This window comes from Mandrillus leucophaeus, unplaced genomic scaffold, assembly GCF_000951045.1.
Source record: "Mandrillus leucophaeus isolate KB7577 unplaced genomic scaffold, Mleu.le_1.0 Scaffold274, whole genome shotgun sequence".
Taxonomy (NCBI): Eukaryota; Metazoa; Chordata; class Mammalia; order Primates; family Cercopithecidae; genus Mandrillus; species Mandrillus leucophaeus.
Window position 1 is genome coordinate 400,653 of NW_012102854.1, and position 13,587 is coordinate 414,239.

The window sequence follows — 13,587 nt, forward strand, 5'->3', positions numbered from 1 at the left end:
CAGGATGGTCTCGATCTCCTGACCTCGTGATCCGCCCGTCTCGGCCTCCCAAAGTGCTGGGATTACAGGCTTGAGCCACCGCGCCCAGCCAAAACTTTTTTATTAAATAAAAAATAAAACTGTTTTTAGTTTAAAAGCCTGACCATTTTGTTGGCCAGGAATTTGGGAAGCCCTCAGCTGGGCAGTTCTTGCTTGAGGTCTCATTTGTGGTACCAGTTGGGTATCAGCAGGGTCCACAGTCATCTGAAGGCTTGACTGGATGTCCAAGAGGCTTCACTTAGGTGGTTGGCAGCTGATGCTAGCTGATGGCTGGGAGCTCAGCTGTGGCTGTTGAGCTGGGTGCCTACACATAGACTTCCTAGCATTATAGTCTCGGTATGGCTAGACTTCTTTCATGGAAGACAGCTCTCCCCAGAGTTAAAAGTCCCTGTAATCCTAGCACTTTGGGAGGCCAAGGCGGGCAGATCACCTGAGGTCAGGAGTTCAAGATCAGCCTGGCCAACATGATGAAACCCTGTCTCTACTAAAAATACAAAAATTAGCCATGCGTGTGGTGCTTGCCTATAATCTCAGCTACCCAGGAGGCTGAGGCAGGAGAATCACTGGCATCTGGGAGGCAGAGGCTGCAGTGAGCTGAGATCATGCCACTGCACTCCAGCCTGGGTGACAGAGCGAGACTCTCTCTCAAAAACAAACAAACAAACAAACAAAAAAAAAACAAAGTCCCAAGCACCATTTGTTTCCTTTTAATCTTCCTTTCTTTAGTATTAATTCTTTGATGGTGTAAAAGAAATGAGCAACAGTTAAAGTCACTCTTACAATCATTTCATTTGAAGAGTTCTCATCCTATGTGAATTCCCTGGTGTAGCGTAATATATGAACGATGGCTATAAGCTTTTCCATATTCATCATTTGTACTTGACCAGTAAGATACAGACCGTAGGTAAAGACTATATTCCTCCCCATGCTCCAACTTCAACACACTCACAGGACTTTTCTCTAGTTGGAATTCTCTGATGGTGAAAAAGGGAAATGCTGGATGCCTCTCCTTCTCTAGTAGACTTTTTGCCTTCAAATAAGGCATTAACTGTGGCTAACAGTAATCTCACATTTATGACATTTGCCTGGAAGATTTGGGCTGTGGCTAAACGTCTTTCTACATATATTACATTCATTCACATTCCCAGTTTTCACAATAACACTGATCAAGTTTCCCTGTAGCAAGAATTCTCTGGTTTGAACCAGCACCATATTGATAAAATTTATAGCTGTTTCCCTTCAGTGTCAATTATCTCATGTGGTGAAAGTTCTGAATCGTCTGCCAGTATCTGACTGAATACACATATGCACTAAGACCCAGCGATTCCATTCCTAAGTATATACACAAGAGAAATACATGTATGTACACCAAGACAAGTATGCTCTCAGAAGCATGATTTATTATGACCCTAAGCTGTAAACAATGTAAAAGTTCATCAACAGGAGAATGGATAAATTGTGATATAATCATATAATAGAATTCTATACTGGATAAAAATAAATAAACTTCTGCCACATGCACTAATGATTAGACTCAGGGACATGATGAATGTAATAAGCCGTACATGAAAGAATGCATGATAATCCAATTTATAGAAAGGTTTATAATATGTAAAAACTAATTTGTAATGTTAAAAGTCAGAATCATGGTCAACTGTGAGGAGGTAACAACTAATTTTTATTTTGGATTTGCAATGAGAAATACAGTTTATACCTCCTTCTTTTAAAGAACCTCTCTACTCACTGTATAGTCCATGGACCGCAGTCAGTTGGCCAACTAGTTATTACTGATTAACAAAAGGATATGTATTGAAATGGAAAATGTGATTTAAAATGTTTATAACACCTTGACAGAGGAATTTTTTGTCTGCTGAAGCTACTAATAAAAAAATTTGGACTTTTTAATGATTTTTGTCATGTAATTTGTCTAATAATATTTGTGTGTGTGTGTGTGTGTGTGTGTGTGTGTGTGTGTGTGTTTTACAGGCTGGCAAATAGTAGGTTACCATGTGGCATAGTACCTTAAACTGTTGGATATTATTATGCTTGCAAGCAACATCATCTACAGGGTTTACTATGACTTAACATTTTTTTACCAAAAAAAGCCGCATTACTTACTGAATTCCCATGGTTTCTACCTTGTGAGTTTTCTGATGGACAATGAGGTTTGACTTACAACTGAAGAACTTCCCACACTGTTTACATTCATATGGTTTCTCTCCTGTGTGAGTTTTCTGATGGCGAATGAGGTTTGATTTCCTACTAAAGGCTTTCCCACACTGAGGACACCCATTGGATTTCTCTCCTGTATGTATTCTGTGATGAACAGTGAGGATTGCCTTCTGGCGGAAGGACTTCCCACATTCATTACAAATATAGGGTTTCTCCCCTGTGTGAATTCTCTGGTGGAGAGTGAGGGTTGTCTTTTGGCAGAAGGACTTCCCACATTCATTGCAAATATAGGGTTTCTCTCCTGTGTGAGTTCTCTGATGCACAGTGAGGGTTGTCTTCTGGATAAATGCCTTCCCACACTCATTACACTGATATGGTTTCTCTCCTGTGTGAGTTCTCTGGTGATCAATGAGGTATGACTTCTTCCTAAAGGCACTTCCACACTGAGGACATTCATAGGCTTTCTCTCCCGTATGTGTTTTGTGATGTCTAGTGAGGGTGGCCTTCTGGCGGAAGGACTTCCCACAGTCGATACAAATAAAGGGTTTCCCCTCTATATGTGTTTTCTCATGAAGGGTGAGGGCTGTCTTCTGACGGAAGGCCTTTCCACATTGATTGCAAACATAAGGTTTTTCACCGGTGTGAATTCGCTGATGTTCAATGAGGTATGATTTCCTTCTAAAGTTATTCCCACAGTAAGGACAGTGAAAGGGTTTCTCTTCTGTTTGTGGTCTCTGAGGCATAATAAAGACAGACTTTCTGCAGAGGAATTTCCCATATTTGTTGTAGGCAGAGGGCTTCTTTTCCATAAGATTACTTGGATGGACACTGAGGCTTGACTTTTCTATGAAGGCAATTCCATCTTTATTGTAGTCAAAGGTTCTTTCTCCTCTGTGAGCTCTAGTATGTGTAAAGAGCATTCCTTTCATCAGGAAGGATTTTTCACACTCATTATGGTCAAACGGTGGCTCTGGAGCTTGAACCTTCTGATGCTGAATAAGCTCCTGTTTACCACTGAGAACTCTTTCTGTTTGTTTCTGGAGATTCACTGCAGGATGAATTTTCTCATGCTTCGTACTGAGGAGTGATTTCTCCCATCCAGTACTGTCCCCAAACTTCTCTTTTAGGGGGCTTATATTTCTAATGACTAGTTCTGAAATATTTTTCAAAACTTTTCCATCAGGTTTATATTCACATAGTATGGTTTTTGAAATACGGTTCTTGCCTAGAGTAAGTGCTTTACCATAAATATTACTTCTCTCCTTAATTAGTTTTTTGTGATTGATGAATATGAGGGATCTAGAATGCCTGTCTTGGTATTCTTTGAACTTCACTAAGACATCTTCAGTTTTCCCATCTTCTTCTAGAAAAGAATACAATTAACACTGTGAGTCTTCACATAAATGCTATGGATTGGGTATACATCCAGACAAACTATGGTGAGACTATCTCACTACTCTGATCTACAAAAAGGCCAGAATAAATTACCTCTTGGTAGCGAAAATGTATAAACACAAATACAAATCTTGCTACTCTATTAAAATGAAGAAAAACTGGCATAAGTAAAAAACACTCATATCTTTGGCATGTTATAAATATAAGCTGCGCCGGGCGCGGTGGCTCAAGCCTGTAATCCCAGAACTTTGGGAGGCCGAGACGGGCGGATCACTAGGTCAGGAGATCGAGACCATCCTGGCTAACCCTGTGAAACCCCGTCTCTACTAAAAAGTACAAAAAATTAGCCGGGCGAGGTGGCGGGCGCCTGTAGTCCCAGCTACTCGGGAGGCTGAGGCAGGAGAATGGCGTAAACCTGGAAGGCGGAGCTTGCAGTGAGCGGAGATTGTGCCACTACACTCCAGCCTGGGCGACAGAGCGAGACTTCGTCTCAAAAAAAAAAAATTAAAAAAATAAAAAATAAAAAATAAATATAAGCTGCACTGAGAAGGTATAAGAAACACAAGGATGGCCAGGCTCAGTGGTTCATGCCTGTAATCCCAACACTTCGGGAGGCCAAGGTGGGTGGATCACCTGAGGTCAGGAGTTTGAGACCAGCCTGGCCAACATGGAGAAACCCTGTCTCTACTAAAAATTCAAAATTAGCTGGGCATGGTGGCGTATGCCTGTAATCCCAGCTACTCGGGAGGCTGAGGCAGGAGAATTGCTTGAACTCGGGAGGCAGAGGTTGCGGTGAGCCGAGATCGTGCCATTGCACTCCAGCCTGGGCAACAAGAGCGAAAGTCTGTCTCAAAAAGAAAAAAAAAAGAACAACAACAGAAAAAGGATAAGTGAGCAGAAGAGAAAGAATGATGAAAGAGGTATTCTCCTTGGAATAGAAGATTCAGAGCTGCTGAAGTGAGCCTACCAAGGGTGCTGAACAATAGGCAATGTGACAGAAAATTATTTAGGAAGAGACAAAAAGCTATACATTATTTATCCCCTCATGACTAAGTAAGTGTTATAAGTGCTTCCAATTCTTTCTTCTTCACTTGCATTGAGCCCATGAATGGTAAATGAACTTTCTCAGCTCATTTCCTAGTGTTTACAGAAACATTAGTCTATAGTATAGGCCCTAGATGTCCATATAACTGCAATTTATTTTCTCTTGAAAGCAGAGAATCTGGAAAACATATTCCCATGAGGAATTATCCAATACACCAAAAGACAAAACATATTTCCAACACGAATATAATCACTGTTGTGTATACATATTTTACATATATATATGTATTTAAATTCATTTTTATTTTTTTGAGAAAGGGTCTCGCTCTGTCCCCCAAGCTGGAATACAGTGGTGTGATCCTGGCTCACTGCAGCCTTGGCCTCCTGGGCTCAAGCAATCCTCCCACCTCAGCCTCCCAAGTATCTGGGGCTACAGATGTGTGCCACCATATCCAGCTAATTTTTTTTTTTTTTTTAACAGATGGGGGTCTTCCTGTGTTGCCCTGGCTGGACTTGAACTCCTGGCCTCAAGTGATGTTCCAAAAGTTCTGGGATTGTAGGTGTGAGCCACAGTGCCCGGAGACTATAGTATTCTGATTGCTGTTACCATCAGTTTATTCTGCCAGAGATGGTCAATAATGAAATTCTCCTGACCAACAATTCTAACTTCATTCTTTCAATTTGCCAAATTACTTTTTTCGCTTTAGGGAAAGATAGGTTTGAGTTTTCCTCCCAATACAGTCACCTTAACTCTGCAATTCCCTGTTGGAGTTGTAAAGGGCTGGATTCTTCGATGTATATGCAGAGCACTGATTAATCTTAATCATTTTAAAAAAATTATTATATATCTTACTATAGTTGCCTTACTACCATCCATATTTGGGAGGGCAATTTAAAGATGGATTCATCTTACCTATGATTTACATTGTTATTTATAATAGTCCCATACTGGGAACAGCCCAAATATCCATCAAAAGATGAACAGGTAAAACTGTGTCATGTATTATACAATCGAATACTACCACAGCAATAAGAAGAAACAATGCTGATACACAATGACAACAGGAATGAATCTCAAATATTTTGCAGTGTGTACGCTTTATGAAAAAGAATACATATCATACAATTCCACTTCTGCGCAGTTCTAGGACATGTAAAACTAATATGTATTGGTAATTGGAGTTACATTGCCTCCCTAAGCATATACCTCCAAGTATATGCTACTATCCAATTTTTCTTAAAGTTTTCACATAGTCTTTCCTTTTATTGGAGACAAAGTCTCACTCAGTCACTCAGGCTGGAGTGCAACAGCGTGGTCTCAGCTCACTGCAACCTCCACCTCTCTGGTTCAAGTGATTCTCCTGCCTCAGCCTCATGAGTAGCTGGGATTACAGGCATGTGCCACCACACCTGGCTAATTTTTGTATTTTTAGTAGAGACAGGGTTTCATTATGTTGGCCAGGCTGGTCTCGAACTCCTGACCTCGTGATCCACCCACCTCGGCCTCCCAAAATGCTGGGATTACAGGTGTGAGCCACTGCACCTGATCCCCACCCTTTTTTTTTTTTTTTTTTTGGAGACAGAGTCTCACTCTGTCACCCAGACTGGAATGCAGTGGCACAATCCCAGCTCACTGCAACCTTAGTCTCCCAGGTTCAAGCGATTCTCATGCCTTGGCCTCCTGAGTAGCTGGGACTATGGGTGTGTGCCACCACATCTGGCTAATATTTTTTGTAATTTCTAGTGGAGATGGGGTTTCACTGTGTTGGCCTGGCTGGTCTCGAATCCCTGACCTCGAGTGATCCACCGTCTTGGCCTCCTAAAATGCTGAGATTCTAGGCATGAGCAACTGCTCCCGGCTAAGCTTTCACATAGTTTTTCTACCTTTCAGTATCCCGTCGGTCTGAAATTGTAATAAAATTATGGTCTGGAACATTCACTTCAAGGTATTTTCCAACAACCTGAGATTTTAACATGATCATTCTATGTAAAGTCCTTGATTTGATAATATAATATTGCTTTCCCAACTAAAACTCACATTTTTGGAGGTCAATATTTTATTGACGATCTTCTCTAAAATCTTCTGAGTATACATTTACACACTGTTATCTGAAGTTAGGGGATACAATGCTGGCAGGTACACCTAAAAAGAACTTAGTAGTAAATGATTTCTAAATGGGTAAGAAAGATATTTTCCTTGCACGGTATGACAGTCAATAAGATAACTACTGAATACCTGGTCTCTGTTACAAGCTGCAGTAAGGAAAGGCAAAAGAGAGGACCTTATTTTGGGGAAATGATGAACCAAATGGAGAAAGAAGTTTCATGTAAAACAACTTCGAATTAGGTACCAAATTACTAGATCATATCAGAGGACGTGTCTGCTCACATATTACAGATGTTAAGTAGAATGGAAATGCATAAAAAACAGAAATAGACACAGTCTACACAGTAGTCAAGGTATTTCATGGAGGAAATGAAACTTGATTTTTTAGTTAAGTGATATATTAGTACTGTGTGGTAAAGAATTTAATCTTGCTGCCGGGCGCAGTGGCTCACGCCTGTAATCCCAGCACTTTGGGAGGCCGAGACGGGCGGATCACGAGGTCAGGAGATTGAGACCATCCTGGCTAACACGGTGAAGCCCTGTCTCTACTAAAAATACAAAAAATTAGCTGGGTGCGGTGGCGTGCGCCTGTAGTCCCAGCTACACGGGAGGCTGAGGCAGGAGAATGGCGTGAACCCGGGAAGCGGAGCTTGCAGTGAGCCAAGATTACGCCACTGCACTCCAGCCTGGGCCACAGAGCAAGACTCCGTCTCAAAAAAAAAAAAAAAAAAAAAAAAAAATTTAACCTTGCCAAATGAGAGGCCTAACCTTTAACTTCAGTTTCAGGGTGGTAATTTTTAAGGCCTTTGAGTGTCATGGCTAATAGGAGTTTATTTGTTTGCCAGGGAGTCTTTGGCTGCCCAGACAGTAACAATGTGATTTAGGGTAGGGGCTTTGAGTCATGCAGCAAGCATCAGCTCAGCTTCCTAAGGCACTGGAAACTGAGCTCAGTCACGTGGGCAATCAGGCCTATTTGATGGAGCCCCAGTAAAAACTTTGGACACTGAGGCTGTGCTGAGCTTCACTGGTTGGCAGTACTCTGTATGCATCGTCACACAGTGTTGCCAGGATTGCTCTCCATGACTCCACAGCGATAGGACAACTAGAAGCTGCAAGTTTGGCACTTTCCCATACTCTGCCTATTTCCTTCTTCCCTTGACTGATTTTAATCTTTTCCTGTAACAAATTGTAACTGTGAGTATAACAGCTTTCACTGAGTTCCATGGGTCTTTTCAGCAAATTATCAAACCTGGCCAGGTGTGGCAGCTCACACCTGTAATCCCAGCACTTTTGGAGGCCGAGGTAGGTGGATCACTTGAGGTCACAGATTTGAGACCAGCCTGGCCAACATAGTAAAACCCTGTCTCTATTAAAATACAAAAATCAGCAAGGCATGGTGGCACATGCCTATAATCCCAGCTACTTGGGAGGCTGAGAATCACTTGAACCTGGGAGGTGGAGGTTGCAGTGAGCCAAGATCACGCCACTGCACTCTTGCCTGAATGACAGAGTGAGACTCCGTCTCAAAAAAAAAAAAAATTATCGGCCCTAAGGGCAGTCCTGGGTATCCCTGAATTTACAGCTGGTGTCAGAAGTAAGGGTGGTCTTGTATGGATTACTGTACCCTCTAACTTCATAGTTGGCTAACTTTGCAAGTATATATGGAACATGTAGTATCCATCATATAAGGAAAGGTCCAGCTGTGATGAATAGAACCAATTACAGTTTTCCCTCATTATCCAATCCAAGGGGACAGGTTCCGAAACCCCTAAGGATACTAAAATCCAAAGATGCTCAAGTCCCTCATATAAAATAGTGTAGTATTTGCATATAACCTATATATCTCCTCCTGTACACTTTAAATCATCTCTAGATGACTTATAATACCTAATACAATGCAAATGCTATGCCAACAGCTATTATACTATACTGATTTTTATTTGTATTTTGTGTGTGTGTGTGTGTGTGTGTTTGTGTATTTTTTTTCTATTGGCAGTTGGTTGAATCTGCTGATGTGGAAGCCATGAATTGGCGGGCTGATTGTATATGGAGTATATTTAGGACTCTTGAACAAATAAGAGATTATCAAAAGCTCTTAGTCACAGACAGAAATACATTTGGAATGACCAAATGAGGTATGATCCTGTCACCCATGAAAACAGAGGGATTTAAATTTCATATTAAAAAGTGTTATCTTTTTAGCATAATGACAGAATAAACTGAAAAAAAAAAAAAAAAAACTAGGGAAAAATCATGGCAAATTCAAAGATTAATTACAGCAGCCCACACCTGAAATGAATGATATGGCTCTCATTTTGGAAGCTGTCAATGGCAAATGAGAATATAAGAAGATGTAAAGATATTTTACAGGGTGTGATAATATAACACATTGTAGAGAGATGATTAAGAAAGTATAAGAGATGATGGACTCAATCCTATACTACTTGGGCTGATTATGGGCACAAGAAAATACAGAAACAAATAATAATAAATAAGATTATGGGAACAGGCCTGGCGTGGTGGCTCATTCCTGCAATCCCAGCACTTTGGGAGGCTAAGGCGGGCAGATCACTTAAGGTCAGGAGTTCGAGACCAACCTGGCCAACATAGTGAAACCCCATCTCTATTGAAAATACAAAAATTAGCCAGGCGTGGTGGCATGTGCCTGTAATCCTAGCACTTTGGGAGGCTGAGGCGGGCAGATCACTTAAGGTCAGGAGTTCAAGACCAACCTGGCCAACATGGTGAAACCCCGTCTCTACTGAAAATACAAAAATTAGCCAGGTATGGCGGCATGTGCCTGTAATCCCAAGTATTCGGGAGGCTGAGGAGACAGGATCACTTGAACCTGGGAGGCAGAGGTTGCAGTGTGCCCAGATCACGCCATTGCACTCCGGCCTGGGCAACAGAGCGAGACTTCATCTTAAAGTCTCGGTTAACTACATTGCTGCAGGGCAAGACTGCAAGGAGCCCAAAGGGGAAAGAATGCTAGAGCCCTGAAGGAACTGAGCAAAGAGTTCAGTGGCTGCTTAGCTCTGAGAAAGAGTTTGCGATTCTAGCCCTGTGCCAACAGGAACCTTGTTAAAATCTTGGTCCCAATACCAGCAAATTGGAAATGCGATATTAAAAGAGAGCAGTTCAGCATGGATTCATGAAGACCAACATGGGGCAGTCCCTTTCTGGTATTTTTAAACGCACTGAAAATTTTAAAGCAGAGTGGAAAAACAGGCAAATAAAACAAAATAAAAGAGCAAAAAATCCTGGTCCATTCATCTTTGTCCTGGGTTAGGTGAAAACAAAACAAAACAAAACAAAACAACCTTGGTCTTTCCATTGAGACTCCAGAAGGACCATGTTTTAGGAGTAGAGACTGCATCCCAGGACTCAGGACAACACCATAAAACTTTAATCAACTAGGCCCAGTCCTTGGGCATGTCCACCGAAGGGCCCAGTTTTAGAAAGTTTTCTGTCAAGTCGGTTTAGCTGGAATCCCCCACTCTCAATATCTGATCTCTCTCCTCACCAGCCCCTGCAGGTGATATCTGATCACCATGACCTGCTTTCAGTAGGAATCCTGGTAGGTCAGCTGAGCAAGATTACCCTATCCACTCAGTAATTTCCCATCACAGCCCCTCTCCCCCAACTATAAATTTCCTCTCTTCCTTATGGTATTCAGAGTTGGCCCATTCTCTCCCCACTACTTCAAAACCCCATTGTAGCAGTCCCTGAGATCTGCCTTACAAGTGTCAGGATAATGTTTTTCTTTAGTATTTATAGTAACACAGCTTGGATAGGAACAGATTGATTATTGGACCCCTTTGGCATCTCACCCAGAACCCCAAGTGCACACCTTTTGAGCCTTAGTCTTCACTCCTGACTGACTGGGGACCCATTGGTGAGTCGGACTCCTGGTCCACCGCTCTGGACAAACTCCCATTGAAGCTGGTACAACATTTTGATTCCTTAGATTCTGAGCATACTCTAGAGGCTGGATTAGAATCCTAGGTTCCTCTGTTTATATGAAGTTGGGTTAGAGACATTGGTTTCTTTGTTTAAAAAGTACCTGCTGGGGGCCGGGGGCTCAAGCCTGTAATCCCAGCACTTTGGGAGGCCGAGACGGGCGGATCACGAGGTCAGGAGATCGAGACCATCCTGGCTAACATGGTGAAACCCCGTCTCTACTAAAAATACAAGAAAATTAGCCGGGCGAGGTGGCGGGCGCCTGTAGTCCCAGCTACTCGGGAGGCTGAGGCAGGAGAATGGCGTGAACCCAGAGGGGCGGAGCTTGCAGTGAGACGAGATCGCGCCACTGCACTCCAGCCTGGGGCAAGACTACGTCTCAAAAAAAAAAAAAAAAAAAAAAAAAGTACCTGCTGGGCTACAGGTCTTTCTTCCTGTGTCTTTCTTTTGGGTGGGAATTCACTTCCTGACTCTCGGGGCTAGAAAATTCTTGACCTGTGAGGCCTCTCTGTTTGATCCTGTTTCTCCCATGGGAACTTCTCAGTTGACTGATGGTGTATGTTCCCCTGTTGGTATATGCTCTGCCAGCTCCCTCCACTTCCTTTCTTCTTGGCATCACTTTACTAAGGATTCTCTAAACTGGCTCCTGTAAGACCTCTCCTTTCCCACTGCTCCACTCCTCCTTCCTCCTCTCACCACCTCTGATCATCCCTTCAGTTCCCCTGAATCCTTTGACATGTAGCCCTTCAGAACTCCTCCATCCCTTTGTCCACCCTGCCAGACCTTTCCCTTCCCACTCTAACCCCTACAGTCACTTGAACTTTAGGTGCCCTGCCCCACATTGGGGGCACTCAAGGGGCCCCCAAAAGAAACACCTGTGGCTGAGAAGGAAAAAAGGGCTAACTGGAAACAAAGTGGATATTTTATTCACTCAGCCAAGCTTTGGAGACATCCAGATAGCTCAGTGGCACACCTAAAATTTAGTCACAGCTTCCATAAGATTATATAACAGGAAAAATGAAAATCTGAAAATCTCCTCCACAAATATTGGCTAAAAAGCATTAGCCCACACATTGAACAGCTAACCTTGTTCCATGTGTCAGAAACACAATTCAGATAAAAATATAAAGTGGAGCAAAGATGAGGTGTAACACTATTTTACTGACTCCTGGCTAACATTTTAGAATGAAAGTTATAAGATCTCTGTTTGGGACTGTCTGCCTATGTATGTCTATGTATGTATATTATGTATATGTGATATTTTCTTACCTCGAGATGGTATTAATTATTTATTTAAACATTTTAGTTATTTAGAGATGAGGTCTCACTGTTGCCCAGGCTGGAGTGCAGTAGTGCATAGCTCTCTGCAGCCTTGAACTCCTGGGCTTAAGTGATTCTCCTGACTCAGCTTTCTGAATAGCTGGATCTACAAGTGCACACCACTGCACTGGGATACATTTTTTTCAGAGACTGGGTCTTGCTATGTTGCCCAGGCTGGCCTCGCACTCCTGGCCTCAAGCGATCCTCCTGCCTCAGCCTCCTGAGTAGCTGGAATTACAGGTGTGAGCCACAGCACTTGGCCAAAGTAATGTATAAACTCCCTTAAAGAGTTTATTCAAATTGTTTTAAGATAAAAATGAGTGTTTGTGTAAGTGAAATGTTCCTAACACCCCCAGAAATACAGGAACTAACCCAAAGGCCTTTCAAGTTCATGTGACTTGGGGTAAAATTCTGATAACTGAGTTTAATATTTTTGGTTTAACAAGAAGAGGTGCATCTATGAGCACATATTTTTATTTTACTTGGCTTTACTAGTCAAATAAGTTACTATTGTATTTACTATGTTTAAAACTATAAAAACTATACATTCAACTTAAGAAAAAAGGCACAAATAAATATGTAGTAAAAATGAATTGTCTGATATCCATTATTTCATATACATCAAACACAGCAGGAAAACAAAATAAAACAAACCTATGCATTTAACTTTTCAGGTTTTCCTGATTTGCTTTTAATTGCCTTTTACTTGTATATGCTATACAGTTAACAAAGAAGTGACTTGAGATAATGGCTAGTTTTGTTTAACGTATTATGAAATTTTCATGAACAATCCAAACATAATAAATACTATTTGTGTAGGTCAATATAAGTGGAATAAGAGTTTTATAAATAGGTTTTTCCACAGTTGTTTCATAATATCTGCCTAAAAACAGTGTCCAAAATCTTCTTGGTAACCTGCAACCTAAGAGTCATGCTAAGTTAACTAATACTCATTTATAATTTCTAAGATAAACTACTGAAACATTCATTATTGAACATAAGTTTAAATTTACATACTTTTGGCTCTTTGATTTTATACAGAATGGAAAGACTAAACATATTTGGACCTGTTAAACGCCAAAAAATTGTACTATGAGAAAACATGTATTGATAAAGTTGTGAGATGATGTATTCATAACATTTGCTAATCTGTTACAGCATGCTAGTATGTAGCAGATAATTCACAACTATCTACTTCTTAGTTTACTCTGTTAAAAGGTTACTAATGGTTAACATTATAATCACTATATGTAATTAAAACTACTAAAAATAGGCAGGGGGCAGTGGCTCACGCCTGTAGTCCCAGCACTTTGGGAGGCTACGGCGGATCACCTGAGGTCAGGAGTTCGAGACCGGCCTGGCCAATATGGTGAAACGCCATCTCTACTAAAAAAACACAAAAATTAGCTGGGCATGGTGGTGCGCACCTGTCATCCCAGCTGCTCCTCAGGAGTCTGAGGCACAAGAATCGCTTGAATCCGGGAGTTGGAGGTTGCAGTGAGCTGAGATCCTGCCACTGTACTCCAGCCTGGGCGACAGAGCGAAAGACT

At 41.7% G+C, this 13,587-nt stretch overlaps 1 protein-coding gene across 3 annotated transcripts in view; it reads right to left on the reverse strand.

The window, feature by feature from the left end:
- Positions 1-1,090: 1,090 nt before the first annotated feature.
- ZNF382 (zinc finger protein 382) overlaps positions 1,091-13,587 on the reverse strand; it is a 23,232-nt gene continuing 10,735 nt past the window's right edge. For all 3 annotated transcript variants that reach the window (XM_011984787.1, XM_011984785.1, XM_011984786.1), the window contains one exon: positions 1,091-3,574. In XM_011984787.1, coding sequence (XP_011840177.1) covers positions 2,154-3,574 — 1,421 coding nt within the window. In that variant the 3' untranslated portion in view covers positions 1,091-2,153. The remainder of the gene's footprint in view (positions 3,575-13,587) is intronic.